A 22,277-nucleotide genomic window follows, 5' to 3' on the forward strand; every position below is an offset into this window, starting at 1 on the left:
TGTTAACATCTTGTGGCTCAGAAGAGAAGACGAGTTCTGAAAATGTCAGCATAAAAATTTCTGTTGATATTTTCCAAAAAAGTTTCCTCCTTCCTAAAGTGTGCTATATTTTTAATATGTTGAAATTGTGAGTTCCTAAAATCGACGGCTTCCCTTCACCTTCCCACTCTTATTGCCATTATAAGCTAACTAGTTCTGCCCCATTTTAAATCTATTGGTATTTTGTGATTTCCTTTGGAATGTATATCTTTGCTTAAAGCACATATTTTTAGCTCCATTCTAAATAAAAGCACATGCTTGTTTGAGATTTGTCATAGCAAACAAGGAGATTAATACTTTATTAAGGAAGGTCTATGTGAAACATCTTTTAAAAGTTAAATCAATCTATGAAAATTCACTAAAGAGAGAAGTGGAAATATATTACTAATTGATGAGAAAAATCACCCCTTCCATAAAAAGCCGAACTCTGTGCTACGTATTCTAAAAGTAAACCTTCATAAACCTTGCAATGTCATCTTATCTTTGGTTCTTCAGAACTGTGGCTCTCCACGCTATCAACATGAATATCACATCTCTTTTCAGATATATATCTGGTCCTCTTCGGTGTCATTTCCCCTCTTTTCAAGCTCTGTATATAAATTGTTTTTCAAATGTACATTATAGGCATTTTGAGGTTTGTTTATGTGGGAGCCAAAGAGCCCCCAGCCCTGTGAATACTAAAACCATTCCTGGTAAAGTGCGGTGGGCAGGAGAAGTCTGATATTGGGTTTATGCATAAAATACTAGGTTAGGGTGGTCTAAAAACTGAGGTGTTCTGTGTTTTTTTTTTCTGGTTGGTGGTCAATGCCCCTAATTTTTTCCTACCTACAGATAAAAAAATAAATGAAAAAAGGCCATTTTCCACAATTTCTGAAACTATGATCTCCTGTATACAACATAAGTCTTTGGAACCGCCATATTTTTCATAATTTGTGGGACTATAGAACCATTAAGAATGTTATAACTTCTATTTTGCAAGGAACTTTGGTGTTTTTATCCCATCAAAGTAACGTGTTTTAAGAAATACGCTGTGCTGAGCCAATAGGCAGGGATTACTTCAGATGGGTTATCACAGATACTTAAAATTTTGCAGATATGAACTAATTCTTTAGGTGGATATAACTATTAAAGTCTTATGAAAAATGTGTCCCCGGAAATTTCATTTTACTCTCACACAATATATGTGAGTAGAAAAATCAAGTATCAAATTCTTGTTTTTCTGGTACCAACTACGAGGACATAACAAATCCCCACTTTTCAACTCTGTTTAGTTCTGACACCAGCTGCCCAAGCAGCACTTCTTTGACCCTAACCACCTAGAATTTGGTCAGACTTTACAAGTTAAAGAACACAATCCTCCAGACCTAAGTAGGCCTAAGACTTCAGATACCAGCCACAAGTTTGGGAGTCCACATAATACCCTCACTTCTGACCTGCTGGCTACAAATTCCGGGTTTCCCCACTACCCCTTCAGGATGCCAGCTGCAAACATGGGAGCCTCCTCTGAGGTTCCTTACTTCTGACATGCTGGCTACACATTTGGGGGTTCCCTCTACCCCCTCAGAATAACAGCCATAATCTTAGGGCTTCTCAGCCCCCTAACTTATGGCCTGTTGGCTACAAATTTAGGGGTTCCTTCCAGCCCCTCAGAATATCAGCTGTAAACTCAGGGGTTCCCAGCTACCCTCACTTCTGACCTGCTGGCTCCCACTACTCTCTTGGGTTCAATAATTCAATGAAATGACTCACAGAACTCAGCAAAAGTACTAACTTACAATCACAGCTTTATTATAGCAAAAAAGTATACAAGCACTGTACAGGGTGAGTTCTGGGAGGGTTCCTAATATGGAGCTTCCATGTCCCAAAGAGTACACTACATGCATGGATGTCTTTCACCAACCAGGAAGCCCCTGGGGCTTTCAATGCTAGAGCCTTTATTGGCTTCATTAGGCAGTCATGATTGAGGATTCATTACAAAGGCATGCTTTATGGAATCATGCCCAACTCTCCCTGAGGTCAGCTGATATCAAGCCACCCAGTGGTCTCTGTGGCCTTGCCAATCTCCCACTCAGTTACAAAAAATTCTTAGATGTTATCAGCAGATCTTATATAATAAATTACTCAGGAAACCCCAAAGGTTATCTCAGGAACCAAGGACAAATTTCAAATTACCTTATGTAATTATTTACTTTGCACTATGTTATGACTAAAAATAAAAGATATATCCTAAAGGCCTAAACTTAGTCAGGGCCCGAACTTTTTCTGAGACATACTTTACCGCCCTACTGGGAAATATTTAACATTCTTTATAAAATACATGAGCAATTTTACGACATGCTTTCAAGAAATTAAGATATTAAGATCTCTTATGGGAAGATTTCCTTATTCAACTAGTATTCAGATTTGTGAAGAGGTTCATATTCTTCAACTAGCTATTTAAGCGAAAAAAAGGATTGTCAAGCCATGTTTCCCTTACAGATTGTATCTATTTTGAATATTTGAATTGGCTACTAAAAAATCCTGGGTCAAGTTTGAAATAGAACTTTAATATGTGTTTGGATACAATTTATCTGAGAAATTGTTTTAACAAGCTAGCTAAAGTCTTAAAATTTGCCAACATTTATAGCTGAGAGGGGCAATTAACAAAATCATGTAATCAATTTGTACTTATTAGGCTCAGGTGAAGGCTGATAAGTGAGTTTGAGACAGATTAAACATTCATTACAGGGTACCAATTTAAGAAGTTATTGAGAATTAACATCTCAAATGTGGAGGAATTAAAAGTCAATAACATTCATAGACACATTGAATGTCACGTGTAAATAATCATCTCTTAAAATAGAACAACGCAAAACAAGCCTAAATTAATAGGTTTGATTACTGCTCTTCTATGTAAGTGAACGTAACTTAGGTTAGATAAAACGCTATAAAGTCATTAGACCTTTACAAGTAAATATCACAAATGTTTATGTATTGAGAGTATTGTACCTGGGAAGCTATACATATAACAAAGTTTTAGGAACATTTCTAGAAGGCCTTCAGAGCCAATTTATGAGGCACAATCAATAATAATCATATTTCGTTTGATCACAAGTAGTGGTGCCAGAATAGATCACTCATTAATTTAACAATATATGGCTTCAATGAGTTTTGACTGACTTCTAAAATTTGATTTACTGTTATGATGGAGCAGCGGTTAAGAGTTTGGATGCTAACCAAAAGGTCCGCAGTTCAAATCACCAGCCACTCCTTGGAAACCCTATGGGGCAGTTCTACTCTGTCCTATAAGGTCGCTATGAGTTGGAATCGACTTGACAGCAACAGGTTTGCTTTTTTTTTCTTTTTAAGTAGAGAGACATAAACTAGTGTTGAAGATAATCCTATCAATTTGCCATGGGCCCTGAAGGCTGTTGTTCTAAATGGACAGGTTAAACATATTTTCATGATTAGTATTAATGTTTTAATGCTAATGACTTTGGGATATATGTTTAGCATTTTAAGATGATTACTGAAGAACAATGATCACTTTGATTTTTCCATATGTTTGTTTACAAGCCAATATTAAGTGTCTATTTAATATTTCACAAAATAATTACTTCATTAAGTTAGATATCAGAATATCATATGTTAAGCAATTCAATTCAGAAGTGCACATTTTCAATAGAATTGTAATGTTTTAGGTAGGTAATAAATCGAGAATAGTTAGGCAAACAACTTTTATTTTTAAATGCTTGGAAACTAAGGCCTTGGACAAATACATTTCAAGAAAGAAATGAGACTACATTTGGCAAATTCTTTTGGAATCTTTCAAAGTCTTTGCATTACATTAACTTTTTTCTTCCTTTGAAAATACCTGCCATTTCTGACAAATTTTCCTCACAAATTTAATAAAAATTGAGAGGTTTAAAAATTCTCTTTGCATCTACAAATCTGAATTTTCTTGTGGAAAACTGTAATCAATTTTGGTAAAACTATAGTTTTTGTAAAACTTCCTCATCACTTCCAAGAAAATGTCTGAATCTCTCTGAATTACTTGTAATTAGTGATATTAACCTGATAGAAACATAGTCTTTACATTTTGAACAATATTTACTAATTAACTGAGATGTGTGTCTCAAATAAATAAATAGTATCCTCTGCTTAAGTGTTGTTATTTAAAGACTAACAATTAAACAAAATGAAAAGATGTTTCTGTTTGGGAGTAAATGGCCATCGATGATTCATGAAATAGCTCCAACGGAGGCTCATTTAATGTCGATCTTTGGAGCTTAATACCTGTAGTAAAATTTGTAGAACTAAATTCATTTTTACCAAAATTATTTCATCACTGCTTTCCCTTTTTTCACGTTGTAGCCCTTATTGTCTCAAATCCTTCCCTGGCCCCCAAATTTCTTTTATTATGCATAGCAAGTAAATTCTCAGCTTCTCGCTCCCATTACCCTGTTTAGAAAACCTAGGGCCTTCCTTTGGGCCCAGAATCCTCACAATGCAGAGTGGAATAGTAAATAGCCCCCAATTTTACTGGGTCACAAATCATTCCATTTCCAGTCACATTAGCAAAACACACATTTCAACCTGTGTTCTCCTGATTAATAATCTTGGTTCCGTGACATTAAGAAGATGAAGTATAAACCTTTGGCCTTATAGTAAAAGCCCTTCAGAAGGTTTTTGAAACTCATAATTTCTATATCAATTTCTGTCTTTAAGCCTATGATACTCAGTAGCTGCACTGAACTGCTGATGTTCCCAATCAGCTGTGCTCTGTTGAACATCTGTATTTTTGAAAAGCATGTTCTGTGTGTTAGTAAACGTTAATTCTTTCTCCAGAGTTTGATATGTTCCTCTATTTGTCCATGTCAGAAAACCTAGAAACAAATTCAGAACCCTATGTATTGGTCCTCTTAATATTATATTTAAACAATTCTCAAGATGCCACAGGGGCAAATCCTGGCAAGAGTTCTTAGATCACAGAACTTTTCAAATCCCTGTCTGCTCCTGTTAAAGCTTGACTAGGGAACAGGGCTGGGGTTAGCGTGAGGCAAGTGAAGCGGGTTGTGCAAGGGCGGGGTCAGACCCTGTCTTTATTTAAAATTGTCATATTTGGCTCATAATTTGTTTTTATACTAATTTTTATTTTTTTAAATGTTGCATTAAAGTATTATTTATCTTGATTACTGAATTGTTTGGTACCTTCTTAAATTTTGTGCGTGAAGTTAATGCCTCAATCACATAACCCTTGTCCCTGTACTGCTAGTTAGGCAATCTCCCTTTTCTTTAACAGCAGAGAACACATTTTAACATGAGGAAAAGACAACAGTGACTTCACTGAGAGAGTAGTCAAAACTGAAAAGCAATAAAATATCACAAAATCACTCATATTTTCTTCTGGATAATCATAATAAAATGAAGAACTTTTTCTGGAAACAGAATTGTGATTATACTATAATTTTTTCCTGTATAGAGAAGTTCATGCTTTTAATAATTTAAAGCTATGGAGGCAATGAGGATGAAGAATAATGACAAATATTAATGGAAATATTCATTGCCCTGGGGAAAGAAGTAATGTGGCCTTTAATCAAAAACTCCAAAATGGGAAGTGGATAAATATGGGTCTATTGACCAGATTTTCTCTTAAATTCTTCATGAATTTAGGCAGCACAGTGGTTAAGAGCGTGGCTGCTAAGCAAAAGGTCAGCAGTTCAAATCCACCAGTCTCTCCTTGGAAACCCTATGGGGCAGTTCTACGTTGTCCTATAGGGTCGCTATGAGTTCCAATCAACTTGATGGCAACAGGTTTGTTTTTTTTTTTTTTTGTAATCTGCACTTGTTTTGTTCTCTTTTAAAAGCAGTTCTTTTCTTGATTGACTTTATTGTTGGCCTCTCTCTAAAAAAATAGATATTTTCTTTGAAAAGGAAAGAATCAAAATCATTTAAGAAAGTCATTGCTTTCAAGTGCCAATAGTATGCATAATTAACCCTAAATAAAAAAGAAAATCTTCTTTTGTTCCACACTATTTTTCCTTGAAAAAGGATATATTGAATAAAGTTATAGATCTGGGCTAACAATTCAGCAAACAAGAAATCAAACGATGTATTGCATTGGGTAAATCTGCTACAAAAGACCTCTTTAAAGTGTTAAAAAGCAAAGACGTCACTTTGAGGACTAAGGTGCACCTGACCCAAGCCATGGTGTTTTCAATTGCCTCATATGCATGTGAAAGCTGGACGATGTATAAGGGAAACCGAAGAATAATAGACGCCTTTGAATTATGGTGTCGGCAAAAAATATTGAATATACCATGGACTGCCAGAAGAATGAACAAATTGTTTTGGAAGAAGTACAGCCAAAATGCTTCTTAGAAGCAAGGACGGCAAGAATTTGTCTCCTATATTTAGACGTTATCTCGAGGGCTCAGTCCCTTGAGAAGGAAATTGTGCTTGGCAAAGTAGAGGGTCAGCGAAAAAGAAGAAGACCCTCAGCGAAATGGATTGACACAGTGGCCACAGTGATGGGCTTAAGCATAATGACTGTGATGATGGCACAGGACCAGATAATGTTTAATTCTGTTGCACACATGGTTGCTATAAGTCGGAACCAATTCAACAGCACCTAACAACAATTTAGTGCATGCAGCCAGTCACACTTGCCTTAAATTTCTAACCATTCCTTTCAGAACCCAAACAGCTATTGATGCTCAGTATCCAATTATTCCATAAGGACCATGTTTCTTTTGCAAGCTATAGCATAATTAATTTTCAAAATATGCAAAGCATGTAATAAAACTTCCTTGGTAGAGCATATATGAGTAAAATACCCACACACAGGTTTTATGACACACATTATGGAAGGACAAAAGCAAAATGGAAAGAAATCTTCAAGCAGCTTAATTTTATAAATGATGAGAGTGAGGTCCATAGAAGCAAGATAACATAGTAAAATTAACAAATATAAAAATCTATGCTGATAAAATAAAATATGGAGATTTAGAAAGTAATTCTGAAAGATCATAGAGATCACTTATACTTTGAAGCATAAATAATTCAGGTTTGGAGCTAACACATTTAAAAATTTAAATGTGTGTCATATTGTTTAAATCATCCAGATCCTTCAGGAATTATTCTAGTAACTTGACTGTGTACTCTGTAGTGTCCTGTGGATATTATGCTCATTTAAGCTTGTAAGTTGCAAAATAATCATTTTTTTTTTTTTTAAGTGGAACAGAATTCATCAGGGAGTTATTCATTTATGGAGTGGTCATTGAGACCTGGAGACAGGCTATTTATTTGCTGAATAGAACTCATTGCCACTCCTGCCATCTATCCTCACTGTTCTCACCAATGTTTGGCTATTTATTCTCACTGTAATCAACTCCATCTCAGGCTTTTAGGTCTAATTCAAAATCCAATTGTATAGAAATGTTCTATCACTAGCCAAATCTTTGCAAGGCCCATGGCTATAACAAAATAGGTTTGTATAAGTAAATTATGGAGTGATTATTTCTCATCCCCATTTTGAACAATAGCACAAATAATGGTTGCATTTTGAAATTGGACAACAACCATATGCTAAGGAGGTACAGAACAAAGAATGAAACAAACTCTAGCTTTTATTGTATGGAAGAGGTCAAACACAAGAATGGCTGAAAATTCATGTTCTATTAAAAGACTTCTCTTTCTAGAGTTAGAGAATATCTAGAATTAATTTTTTAATGAGTATCAAATATAAGTCCTCTTGGAAATCTTATGATGTAAAGATAGAAAGACAGAGGCGAATCTGTACTCATTGATAAAACAAAAAAGTCCGATTAGAGTATACTGATAAAATAAAATATTCATGATTTTAGTTTATTTTCTGTTGAATTTATTAATAATCCTTATATATATTTATATATTTATGGCTTTGAGCAAAGACAAAAGAAATAATCTAACCCGTCCCTGATCATACAGTTGTTGTAAGAATCAGTTAGTCTACTGTCTTCCCAGCAGCAGAAAGACCAACCTTCTCAATAATACATTTCTTTCTGTACAGATTAAAACTTCATATTTATGGGCTTAACTATGTACAGAGAAAAGAGGTCATTTTTCAACTAGCATTAATCCTTTATATTACAGGAATGTGCGTCAATTTTTTTCTTAACCTAAGTATATATACATTCATACATATATATGTATATAATTTACCCTGTACCATTTTATTTTTAACATATAAATCTTATTTTTTTTGTCCATTCTATTACAAAGTGAATAAAAACTTTATGGTTGCACTGAAAGACCATGCAATTCAATTTTGCTTATGCTTCTCAGTAGTGCTCAAAATAAAAAACAAAAAATTTATATGTATATAAAAATATTCCACTACCAAACCCATTAGTCCTATCAAATGTAAACCTTTAATAACTTAAAGGAACAATACGTGATCTTAATAAATTGAATTCAATTTTTGTACTGATATGTAAAATGGTCTTGCAGCTTTCCAATAGGTCCTAGGGTAGACTGAACAATCCCTTTCTTACACCATTCCTGACACGCCATCATATGCCACCAGCATGTTAATAATAACATTACATTGACTAGCATTGTTGATTACTTCCACACAAGTTGGGATTTGTTAGGAATTAAAAATAACAACTTATTTTGGTATTATAGGTTTCATATCAATAAAAGGCATAACAGGTAGCATGGGTCCACTTTAGAATTTTTGTTTTCTGTCCTCAAGTCTATCTGGAGGCCCTGCCATGTGTAATGTGTGATCTTTGTAAGTTCTTCTTTGTTCAGTATCAAAGACACTGAAGACCTTCACTTCCGGTCACTCTCTCAACTTGGGCTATTTACAGAAGTTTTTTAGTAATCTTCCAGTTGTCTTCTAGTCATCCATCATATTTGTGGGATGCATTAGGCACAAATGATTACTAAGGGACTCTTTTGAAAGAAGTAGATGCTCACAGATCATGTGAAGAACTAAGGAAACAAACGAACAAGCAAATGAACAATGCTCATAGACACTTGGCTTTACCCCTGCTTTCTGTCACTGTGTCCATACTATTTTCAGCACGTTTAAAATAACAAGCCTCCTATCTAAGGGCTGTTAGTCACCAATGCCTTAAGATTTACTAACCAATTAATAGCAAAGTGTGTGTTCCCAGACATGATGATATATTGTTTATTACGTCTAATTAATACCACAATAAACTACAGTGAAGACACAGAACACACTTTCAACTCCAAATCAAGCAGTGGTTTACAAATAAATATTCAAATAATAATAATAGTACTAATATTAAATAAAAGTGAAAACCTCACTTCTAGACTTAAGTCAGAGATCCAAGTCAGCCTTACAGGAATTTTAAGATAGGCAATTAATGTTTATACTTTTCTAGAAACAAGAAATACTGTAATCCCTCCCCTACAATGACTGATTTGAAGTTTTGTTTTTTTTTTCCCAAAAGCATGCAGGGACTATTTTCAGATGCTTGATTATGGCAAAAAGGAAGAAAAGTAATGATTTTTGGTGTAATACAAGCAATCTGTAGAATTGTGCATACAATTTTGCATAAAACATTGCAGGTTAAAATAATATTGTAGGTTTCAAGCCATGGCATTACAGTTGAACAATTGCAGCAATCAGGTTTTGCAAAATTTAAAACTCTAAGTTTTGAAGTGAAGCAATAAAACTAAATTCTTAAACAATGACTTTTACCTTCATACAGCACAGAATAGCTATTTTTGTTTGGGTTGAAAAGTATTTACAACTAACATAGATTGAGTCTTGGTAAAAGTCCCATAACACATGAAGACAGATATCCCGTCAGCTTTCAGAAAGACCAATGACCATGTCTGAGGTTAAGATATTCATAACAGTGGCAGTGCTAGTCCTCCTACTGTGACCAAGCATACAGTGTGTTCTTCAACCTAATTCAAAATTGAAAGCACCAAAATACAATTTAGATCTATAAAATGGGATTTGCTAGTTAATCCTCCATAATTAATGATTAACAATTCGGATGCAGAGACACAGCTAATGAAACGAAGTTTTGATTGGTGCTATTCAGTAGATTGCTTGAGTTGCCTTTTTAAAATCAGTTTTGTTTCCAATGAATCCAAGAACTCTTCATAAAATAGAGAAATACATATATCAAAGGAATTAAGTCAAAGTAGGTTAAAAATAAATAATCTTACAACAACATTTTAAATCTTTTAATGATTTAAAGAAAGGAAGACATATAACACTGGATGCTATACAGGTCTTTAGAATTTCTCTTGGGAATTTAAATATATATTTAATAGTATATGTATATATATATATTTTTTTTACATTTTGCATGTATGCCAGAGCTGTCTAAAATATCTCTTCATAGTAGGCTATAGGGATCTATCAGGAGATAGAATAAGGTCTGAGAATGTTCTCAGTTTATTACAGTATTTCTTTCTGCTTTGACAATCAGCAGGGATCATAAATTTGAAGCAAATCGTGGCTTTTCTGCATCTGGGTCTGTGTTTAAGACTGAGGAAGACTCTCTCTGAAGAGCAGCTGCTGGTGGAGGGAGTGTGGGAGGGACTCCTCGGTTGGGGGGAATGGCTCCCGATGACATCTGTCGGAAAAGGGTGACTCGCTGAGGGACAGTGCCCCTGCCTCCTGCTTGAAGGCCCGTGCCGTGGACGGCTGCCACGGGCTGAGGGAGGGAGGCCAGGGATTCGCCCACAGTGGGATGAGGTCTGGAAATCAGAGTGGCAACCTCATGGGGCAGCGACGGCTGCGAAGCTGAGAGGGGCCTGACTTCTCGGGTCAGGTTGGTCTTGTGAAGCGCCTGAGTGCTCTTGTGCACTTCGTTTTTCAGCGTGGAGCTGCTGGGCGTCTGTGGCTGTTGGGGCTGCTGTTGATGCTGAGTCTGCGGAGGCTGGGGTTGCTGTAACTGCTGCTGCTGCTGTTGCATAAGTGACAACTGGGAAGCGGTGGGGGAGGAGTAGTGGAAAGTTCGAGTCGCCAATGGGCTCTGTACAGGAGGGCTGCAGACCGCTGTGGTATAGGAGCAGGGTGAGAGGATGGCTGATGGCTGGGCGGTCTGTGTGCTGGGGCTGGGGGAATGCAGGTTGCTATGAGACAGACTGGTTACTGTGTACACCGGAGGAGACTGTGTCCTCATCCTAGAAGTGGGAGTTGTGGTCGAGGCCGTGGAATTCAGGGCTGGCGTTCGAGGATAACTGATTGGGCCAATTGCCTGCACCATCTCCCTATCATGTTTCACAATCTGCTTCAGGATCTCGTTCTCCTGATTGTTGAAAACACCAGTGTTCAGATCCTTCTGGAACTTTTGTAGAAGAATTGAGTTTTTCTTTCCTGTCAGCAAAAGAAAGATAGAAAATTGGAAAGTCTACAAATCACTGATAAAAACTCCAAGTGAGAGTGGCTCCTGAAAACAGAAATGTGTTCCTGTTTCATAAAAGAGGCTTCATATCCACATACTCGCCTTTAGAGCACAAATGGAAATGTGGCTCCTGCCTGTCATGCTTCCTGTATCTTTCCGATAACTCTTACCTTCTACTCACGTCAAGGAAAACTCCTGAAAAATGTGACATATGGCAAAAGGCTACTTTACATAAAAAATGGAGATGTTTAACATGAGAGCTACCTTAAAGAGTGGGGTAAGAAAAGGATTTTATATCAGAATGGGCCTAGAGTCAAGATTTGAGTTTAAAGCTACTTTGTCAAGAAAGGACAATGAGATAAATCACAGCTCACATTTGAGTACTTACTGTGTGACAGGCACTACATAAAAGGCTTTAGATAGATTATTGAATCCTCAACTCTCTGAGGTATTCTATTCATAATCCCATTTTACCAACGAAGAGACCAGGACACAGGAAGGTTAAGAACTGTGCCCAAGAATATATCTTTAGTAAATAAAAGGGATGGGAAGGGAAAATGCTGCATTTTTTAAAATAGATCCTTGCATGGACCATGACCCAGTGGCATCCACATCACTGGGTGCTTGCTAGAAATGCAGCCTTTTGGGCCTCATCCTACTTGCTGAATCAGATGCTGCATTTTACTAAGATTTCCCAGGTGATTCCTACACACAAGTTTGAGAAGCACGGTGTCAGGGCCTTTTGCTTTTGACCAGTGTCCTACATCAGTGATTCTCCACCCTGACGGCATACTGTTGTCATCTCTGCAGATTTTAAAAAAATACTGATTCTGCCTGCACCTCATCAATTAAGTCAGAATTACCAGACATGGGGCCCATATTTTGATAATTTATAAGCAAATTTTTTTTTTTCCCTAGGAGATTCTAATGGGCAGTCAGGTTGAGAGCCACTTCTTCATGATCTTTCTTTTTCTGAATGGTTGTTGTGAAGATCAAGGGGCATAGTGTATGGCAGGTTCTCAGCCCACTCTAGGTACTCAAGAAGGCTTAGCCCTCCTTCCTGCCATCATCTTTGGCGTGGTTTGCAATAAGTAGACATTATCTGGCAGAATAGCTATTAGAATCAATAGCAGATGGATGAAAGATGGGAAAATGTGTTACTTTTTTATGATATCATTGATACAATAATACCCAAGTGATTATTGTAAATAAAAAGTGAACTGATTTGCTATATTGCTGAATAAAGTACTACATCTAAAGTAAAAATGTATTTTTGAAATGAAAACATATTATAATTGACTTTACTGCTGAGAAAAGTATGTATTTTAAGTGACTGCCAATGCTATCTTAATTTCTCAAAGAACAAATCTTCTACATTAGTTATAAATACAGATGCTTATTTAGCATATTCCCTCAACTAACTACACTATTAGAGACATTTATAAGCAATGACTGCAAAACTGAGAAAAATAATGTTTCCTGTGATCATGTGAATGGTCAACATTTCATCACCTGGGTGTCTATGACCTTGGGAAAAATAACATTTAATGCACTGTTACAATAATATAAGGGTCAAAACCAGAAATTCTTGGTGTTTACTAACAATTAGAGTGCCTTAATTATTGATTTCAAGACATTTAATGCAAACTTTCTTATCAAAAATTAACTGTAATAAGTTAGATGAAACTGCCGCTGTATCAGACTAACAGAATCTCTCTACTTAAGTATCATAGTTATAAGGATTTTTCTAAAACTGTCTAGCTGGCTTAGGAAAAAATTCATATGCTCAGAAGTCAGTCTTTATATCTAACATGAACGCCCACATACCACGAAGAAGGAAGTTATTTTCAAATTAAGTAAGGATGCTTTTAGGCATATCTACTTCCTTTGTCTCTCTGTATGACTGTGTCCTGTTAACTATGTCATCTGATGACTATGCCATCTCTAAGATGTCTAAGAGATTATGTCTTAGTAAACATAAATCATTATGTCTTGGTAAATAGTAATGCCCAAATATTAACTTTACTTCTCCTAATTTAATCTCAGACTTTTATGTAGTCTTCCTAGTAATATAGAGGGAAAGAAAAAAAAAAGAACTGCAGAAAAAAACTGATATAACAAAAAGTTGATCAAAAGTCCTTACCTTTAGTAAGAATGAAGCAGCTGAGGTACCTCTTTGTTTCCTTCCAAGAGAGACCAACCCTTTGAGTTCATTTATTTATCCCCTCTCTTTAACAAATAATCACTGTACACTAGTTACTGTGAATGTAATGGTGACTACGGAGGAGGCACGGTCTCTATATTCAAAGAGCTTAGTGGCTCTAGAGCAATTACGATAGTAAAAGCAGTGCCATGATGAGGGGCTTCAGAGGGTTATGGGAGAACATATCCAGAGTACCCAGCCTAATAAGGGAGTGGAGGTAACAAAAGGTTTCTACAGGGGAGCAATGTCTAAACTGAAAGTTTAGAAAGTTGAGTAAAGTTAGGTAGAGAAAGGGGGTAGAGTGGGGAGGGTGGGGGAAGATGTTTTGAGCGTGGAAAAGTGAATGTATACTACATTCTAACATATCAGAATGTTACAGGATATACTGAGAAGTGAGCGGCAAACCAATCTCATCTAACTTTAGTATGGCAATTATTCAAATCTTCAAACTACTGTAACTAATAAGTAAGTTCATGTTTACAAGAAAAAAGCATCTATGTGTCTATGTAGGGCACTTCTATCAAGGCTGTTTCTGTTTGAGTCTGTATTACAAACATTTCAATAAGTTTCTACCATTTTAAAGTACACACATTTTCAACTCAATATAAGGATAAAATGTAAAGCTGACCCTTAAAAAAAAATGACCTTGGATAAAATTTGGTTTGTAACATAGACTCATACTATTGTATTTTTAATTCTATCTAGAATTTTTATCATTGCTTTTTACCTGAAGATTCACATTGTTTTGGCTTCACTGGGGAAATCAGACTGTGTAGCTAGCAAAAATAGAAATGAGCAAATAAACCCCAAATATTTACAAGATAAAGTCAGATAGGGCCTCAGGTATTTCTGGAAATATGGCTGAAACTAATTGCTGTTTCTACACTAATTAAAAGGAAGTTATGAAGTAGCATTTGGGATGTCTGATAAAAAATTTATATTAGTCCACTAGATTAAAACTGAATTGTGCACGAAGAAGATAGAAAAACTAAAGAGTACCTATTCGATCTAGTCGATCAATGGCAACTGTCTCAAAAGCTCTCCTCATCATTGGATATTCCTCCAGGACCTCGTTGAAATTGTCCACTGAGAGCGAATAAAGACGACAATATGTATCAGCTCGAACGCTGGCTGTGCGGCGTCCCTTGGTCAGGAGGCAAATCTCTAGGAAAAAGAAAAAGTAAGAAAGACCTTTTTGGTAATTTGCTTTTAAAGGCCATCAAGACTTCCCACAATTAAAAAAAAGAAAAGTCTTATGGTGTGAGAAACAATGGTTAGCAACACTTCTATGTTATCGGGGAATTCTTTCTGATAGTTAAAAGTATCCAATTGCCAATACTCAATCTTAAAATAATATTCTTTTTTAAAAAAGGATTTTGGTTCAAAATGGAAGGCTGAACCTCACTCCAGTCCTGCTGAAATAACAAAAAGATGCAGAAAAGGGAATAATAAATCCACAGTGGAGTTGAAAACAGGAAGGGGTTATAATCGGACGCAGGTTTTTATGAATTCTAAAGGCAGAAAGCAGATAGTATCATACGGACAGAAACCAAAATGAGACATAATCCAGGAAATACATCCAAAAATCAGAAGTTCCTAGGGCAAAGAGGAACCACCGTCAGGGCTGGCAGGTCTGGGAACTGCAGTGGGATGTAGTATGGTACAACCCATTGCTGTCAAGTAGATTCTGACTCATAGTGACCCTATAGGACACAGTAGAATTGCCTCATAAGGTTTCCAAACCTGTAATCTTTACAGAAGCAGACTGCCACATCTGTCTCTCATGGAGCAGCTGGTGGGTTCAAATTTCTGACTTTTCAGTTAGCAGTCGAGCGCTTAACCACTGCACCACCAGGGCTCCTTGTAGATGGTCAAAACCCAAAACCAAACCCACTGCTTTCAAGTCAATTCAAACTCATAGAGACCCCATAAGGTTTCTAAGGCTGTAAATCTTTACGGAAGCCGGCTGTTACATCTTTCTCCCACAGAGCCACTGGTGGTTTTGAACCACTGACCTTTCAGTTAGCAGTTGAGTGCCATAACCACTGTGCCATCAGGACTCCTACTGCCATATGGTAGGACACCCATTTTCTCCCCCCCGCCCTACACATGCAAAGCTCTTGGCATCAGATGTTTTCCTCAATGCTACAATAAGATAACTCTTTCTGAACAAACTGAATGATATTCTTTGGAGAGAGTGCTAGGGCTCCTAGTGTGGCTATTATCAAAATACAGTGCCCTTATTTTGATATTGAGGGTAGAGAGAGAGTGGTAACTGGCTTTCTTATTCACAAAAACAATTGGTTCCAGGTATAACTCAGGAAAACAGACAAGATTTTTAGTAAGTTATAGCTAGAAACTTTGGGGAAATTCAAGAAAAATATTGTATCTATCTAAGAAGATATGTCTGCTTTTATAAAATAAACAAAGCAGGAAAGTGATGTATTAATTAATATTGTCAAATAATATATTCAATATAATGATGAGAATATAAATTCAAGGAAATATGTCAGAAAACAATCAAAAAAGTCTAAAAGATGGAAAGTAATAAAATTAAGTGGGATCAATGCAACATTTTCAGCATTTGACTAATAGAATTCCCAAAAAAGACAACAGAAAGAAAATGAGAGATTAAAATTAAGAAATTATAAGGGAGGAACTCTAATTATACCTGTCAAGGAAGACTAATCAGACTGACATCAAACATCTCATTAAAGATATTACGTTGTGGAATATGTTGAAGCAATGCCTTCAAAGTTCCAAGGCAATAAATAATGTTTAGAATCTAGAATTTTATATCCTGGCCAACCATCAACAAGCGAGAGTACATAAGAAAGACGTTTTCAGAAATGCAAAGGCTTTGAAAAACTAGTTCCACACAAATGTCCTGGAAAAAAATTAATATAAAGGTGGCTCCATATTCATTCTGCTATTCTAGGTGCTGGTGACAATTTGATAACAAGGAGGAAAGCAATAAGGCAATAAGGTCTCTGATTTTAAGAATTTTACTCTAATGGGAGAAAACAGACAGTAATACATATAGAAGTAAATAAACAAGATAATTTCAAATAGCAATTAGTGTTCTGATTAGTGTTAGGGTGGCTGAGAATAGATAAGGAGGAGAAGAGGGCTACACTCTGAGCTCTGGTGCTAATTCAGGAGATCAATAAGGTCAGTGAGAGGAAGCGGAGACTTAGAAGGAGCTAAGAGATTGGAGGAAAACCCATAGAGTGCAATGTCCTGATACACTTAGACTTGGGTAACAAGCAACTATGTCAAATGTTGCTGATAAGTAAGATGAGGAATGAAAATTCACCATTGAATTTAGCTAAACAGAGATCAAGCTGATGTTGAAAAGACCAGCTCATAGAAAGATGAGTGTCAAATGTATCATAACCCGTAACCCATTGCCATCGAGTTGATTCTGACTCATAGCAACCCTATACGACAGAGTAGAAGTGCCACACAGGGTTTCCAAGGAGCGTCATCACAGAGTATAGAAAAAAAAGGGTAGCAAATTGAAGCAACAAGTATAAAAGCCCTTTTTAAGGAGTTTTGCTACTACTACTACTAAAAAAAAAAAAAAAAAACCAACCCATTGCTGTTGACTAAATTTCCACTTATAGCGACCCTATAGGACAGAGTAGAACTGCCCCATAGGGTTTCTAAGAAGCAGGTGGTGGATTTGAACTGCCGACCGTTTGGTTAGCAGCCATAGCTCTTAACCACTGTGCTGAAATGGGATGATACCTGGAGGGGAGGTAAGCCAAAGAAAATACCTTTTTTTTTAATGGGAGTTACATTTTATTATGCTGACAGAAATGTCTCACAATATTGATGAAAAGAGAACTACTGTAGTGTTGACTTTGCTTAAGCAAGGAGGGGGGCAATATCTAGTGCACAATTGGAGGATTTGAGTTTGGAATTCTTCATAACAATACTAAGATGTTTGCCTTTTTCCCCGTGTTGATGTTTGTAATGGTGTTGCAAAAGTGATGGTGGTAAAAAGTGCTGATTTCTCAGCACAGTAAAGGCAATGACATCAAACTGTACTAGTACTTCTATGAACTTACAGAACAAAAGTAATGTCTTTTTAACATTCTGTACGATAACTGGGAAGTATGCATAAAGGATCTCTGCTGAACACAGAAGTACAATGGTTGTGTCAAAGGAAAGCTTGAGTTGCAAGCTAATCTAGCTACTTTTTTCATGAAACACCATTTTCACTTGAAAGCACTGATAGACTATGATTATTCATATTTGGGCATTTGGCAAATATCAAGAAAAATGCTTCAAGAATAACAACTGGCAAGATTTAAACTAATGATAAAAATCAAGCATTCAAGGAAAAAGATAGAATATCAGGAAAACTGTTTGCATTAAAGTAATCTTGACAGCTTCCCAATACTTAAAACATTTTCCTATGATTTTATTTTTTATATTGTACAATGTAAAGTTTCAACATGTGGAAGATCAACATAGCTCAGCGAACCAGTATTTTCTCAATGACCAATGAATACATGATGTTACAAAATCCTGCATGGATAAAACTTCTATTTAAAGTGCAAGAAAAGCAAGATCAATAGATTTTAGCAAATAGTACAAAAAGTACATTGATAAGTGTCAGATTCCACATGCAACTGACCTGTGAGAAAAGACCACTTGACAAGTTTTGGTGTAGTATTATAAAAAGAAGATCATACAAAATTACTTGAAAAGGCTATTATAATACTTCTCCCTTTTCCAGATACGCATCTGTGTGAGGCTGAATTTTTTCATATGCTTCAACCAAAACAACATATCCAAACAGACTGAATACAAGAGCACCTATGAATATTCATATGTCTTCTATTAAGGCAGACATTAAAGATGTTTGTGAAAAAAAAAAAGTAAAACAATGTCACCATTCTCACTAATATATTTTGGAAACATAGTTAACGTTTTATAAAAATATTTATGTTAACATGTAATTTTTATTGTTATTTTTAAATAGATAAATATATAAAATATATTTCCATTTTAATTTTGAATATGGTAAATACTGATAGATAAAACCAATGTAAACAAAATTCTTTGTCTTTTCAGTAATTTTTAAGACTGTAACCCTAGTGGTGTAGTGGTTGAGAGTTTAGCTGCTAACCAAAAAGGTTGGCAGTTTGAATGTACCAGGTGCTCCTTGGAAACCCTATGGGACAGTTCTACTCTGTCCTATAAGGTTGCTATGAGTCAAAATCAACTCAATGGCAATGGGTTTTTTTTTAAAGGGGTACTAATACCAACAATTTTGAGAACAGCTGATTTATAGTAAATAAGAGGAAAGCAGAGTACAGGTGAACAGATGCTAGGAGGTAGTAGGGGTGAGAGTCTATAGTTATTATCATTTGTCTTTTAAGTTTTGTTGAGAGACATGAATCAGGATAGGTTTTTCAATTACTTCCATAAAATATTATTGATTTTTAAAACTTTGAGAAGTTTACCTCAGAAATTTTGTGCTTGCTATTCCAGTAGCCTGACTCTCTCTTTCCAAGATAATTGCATGGCTCTCTAACTCACTACATCCAGTTGTCTGAACAAATACCACCTTCTCAGAGAGGCTGTTCCTAACACTCTATCTCTATTATTGCTCTGTCACTTTCCATTCTCTTATACTACTTCTTTGTTCCAGAGTATTTATCACTACCTGAATTATTAGATATGCATTTGCTAATTTATTATCTCCTCTAATCCTATCGCAGGAGTCCCTGGGGGGCACAAACAGTTAAGCTCTTAGCTACTAGGCTGGCATTTGAACTCACCCAGAAGTGCCTCAGAAGACAAGCGTGCTGATCTGCTTTTGAAAAGTCACAGCCTTGAAAACTCTATGGAGCAGTTCTGCTCTGCACACATGAGGCCACCATGAGTCGGAATCGACTCTACTGCAACCAACAACAATATCAGCAATCTTATCCTATCCCTCTGCTGTAATATAAACTACACGAGAGAAGGAATTTTATTTTGTTTGGTGGTATAGCCATATTGTCTAGAAGTGACCCTTGGAACAGTCAGTGCTCAATAAGTATTTGTTGAATAAATGAATGAATACATGAATACAGTGTTCATTCTCAGATGTTATTTCTGAAACTTCTCTGAAATTCTAACTATCCTATTTCTCTACTATAACAAATGCTAGAAAGATAGGAAACACTCGCTCAGAAATTTCTACAATCAAACAAAACTGAACCAGAAGTTCAGATGAATACATCACTTGCATACCTGAATGTAGTTTATGTATTTTCAATATGATCAGTATAAAAAAATGTGCATTCCAAATGCATAAAGGAGCTTTCTATTTAAATCACTTCTAAATAATATTCTTTATTAAAATTTAGATTCCCAAGATTATGGTAGACAAACAGTTGCAAATTTGAATTTCCTTATTTGCTAGTTAAATAGATATACAAGTGATAACTTTCCAAAATTTATGGACTAAAATAAACTCCCTTGGAGTTTGACATTTTAAAACTTGGTAATAATTTAAAAAATAAGCTTCAAAACAGTCAATTTGAGAACTTGCTAATAATTTAAAAAATAAGCTTCAAAATAGTCAATCTGAGAAGTCAATTTGGTAGAAGTATTTTTAAAATCCATTATCTCCTAACAAAAGGAAATATAGCAATAAAATTATTGAAAAGTGTCTAACTTCACACTCCTCTGAACTTATTTAAAGAAATTAAATTCATGCTGATAAAAATTGTGAGTAAAATATGTGGCAGGCGCTATGTACTTGATGTGAGGACTGGCAACACGAATAAAACATAACATCCATTTGTATATAGATGCTGGTGATATGCTGGTGATAAAAAAAGATAGTTCATTTTAACAGAGTTCATTTAAATGCAATCTGACATGAAAATGATACAGATATGTGGCCACTATGGGAGTACTAAAGAAGGGCAACTAACTACACCAACCTGAGAAGATAGAGGGAGATTTTAGGAAATGCCATTTAAGCCTACCAATTTTGTCATTGTTGTACATGTTCACTAAATTAATTAATAATACATAAAATAATAAAATTAAATTTTAATAAAATGCATTAAAATAATAAAAAATTAATAAATAACATTGCATAATATTCATGTTTGTGCACTTCTGTGTGTGTGTGTACTCATTTGATGTTTGTGTAGGAAGACGGTATATATGTCAAATTTTAAGCAAATTATCATACCATGAAATTTCCCAGCTACTTAAATCTAAGCAATGTAATAAAATGAAACATTTTCAATCCTAAGCCAAGAAAAATTTCTGTTACTAAATTGCTAACAGCATTTTATATAATTTATGATTGCCACATTATATAACCAGGCTGATGAGAGATGTTTTACTGATAAATGTTGCTTTCAAATCTATGCATTTTACATAACAAGTTGTTATGTAAATGGTATAAATTTTATGGAAAAAAATGATACGTAACAAAGGTCTTAACATGTATCCATACTCTTCATCCCGGGAGTTTTGCTTGACAATTTAACCTAAGAAATAGTCTCTAATTAGAACAATGTAATTTTTTTTTACACAGTGATACATATTGTGCATTTATTTATGCATCTGAAAATATGGGAATGCCCTAAATGTTTCATAAGGCAAGATTCATAATCAATTATTTGGCCACTTGATCAACTATCTGGCAGGATTTGTTGATTTGGAGGTTTTTTTTAACATCTTTAATTGAGATACAATTCATATACCATACAATTCACCTATTTAAAGTGTATAATTCAATAGTTTTTATCATATTCACAGATATGTGCAACTATCACTATAGCCAATTTCAAAACATTTTCTTCACCTCAAAATGTAACTAATGCCACTGAACAATGTCTATAGAAGTTGTCAAATGGGAACCTAAAGAAACCCTATACCCTTTAGCCATTTCTTCCCTACTTTCCTATTCCCCCAATCTACTATCTGTCTCTAAGATTTCCCTATTCTGGATATTTCATATAAGTGGAATCATATAATATGTGGCCTTTTGTGATTAGCTTCTTTCACTCAGCATAATCTTTTCATTGCTTATCTATACTGAAGTATATAACAATACTTAATCCTTTTTTTATGGCCAGATAATATTCCATTATGTACATATACTACATTCTGTTTATACATTTGTCAGTTAATGGAAATGTGGGTTGTTTCCACCTTTTGGCTATTGTGAATAATGCTGCTATAGACATGTAAGTTTTTGTTTGGACTTATATTTTCATTTCTTTCGGGTATATACCTAGGAATCGAATTACTAGGTCATGTGGTATTTTCTTTTTCTTTTATTTATTGTACTTCAGGTGAAGGCTTACAGAACAAACAGTTTCTCATGAAACAGTAGTACACATATTGTTTTATGACATTGGTTAACAACCCCACGACATGTCAACCCTCTCCTTTCTCGACCTTTTTTTTCTTTGATGAAAATATACATAGCCAGAGATACACCATTTCAAAAATTTCTACATGAACAGTTCAGTGACATCAACTATGCACTTCCAATTGTGCTGCTATTCTCACTTTAGATGAATGTTTACAGAGCAAAATAGTTTCTCATTAAACAGTTAGTACACATGTTGCCCTATGACAATGGTTAACAACCTCACTACACATCAACACTATCCTTACTCAACCTTGGGTTCCCTATCACC

At 35.4% G+C, this 22,277-nt stretch overlaps 1 protein-coding gene across 1 annotated transcript in view; it reads right to left on the reverse strand.

Moving 5' to 3' along the window:
• Nucleotides 1-10,440: 10,440 nt before the first annotated feature.
• The window catches only part of HCN1 (hyperpolarization activated cyclic nucleotide gated potassium channel 1), a 515,164-nt gene continuing 503,327 nt past the window's right edge, over nt 10,441-22,277 (reverse strand). The window contains exons 7-8 of the mRNA XM_004380447.1: nt 14,605-14,769; nt 10,441-11,374 (exon numbers count right to left, since the gene is read on the reverse strand). Of these exons, the coding sequence (XP_004380504.1) occupies nt 10,488-11,374; nt 14,605-14,769 (1,052 nt within the window). The 3' untranslated portion in view covers nt 10,441-10,487. The remainder of the gene's footprint in view (nt 11,375-14,604; nt 14,770-22,277) is intronic.

Source organism: Trichechus manatus, unplaced genomic scaffold (genome assembly GCF_000243295.1).
Source record: "Trichechus manatus latirostris isolate Lorelei unplaced genomic scaffold, TriManLat1.0 scaffold00074, whole genome shotgun sequence".
NCBI lineage: Eukaryota > Metazoa > Chordata > Mammalia > Sirenia > Trichechidae > Trichechus > Trichechus manatus.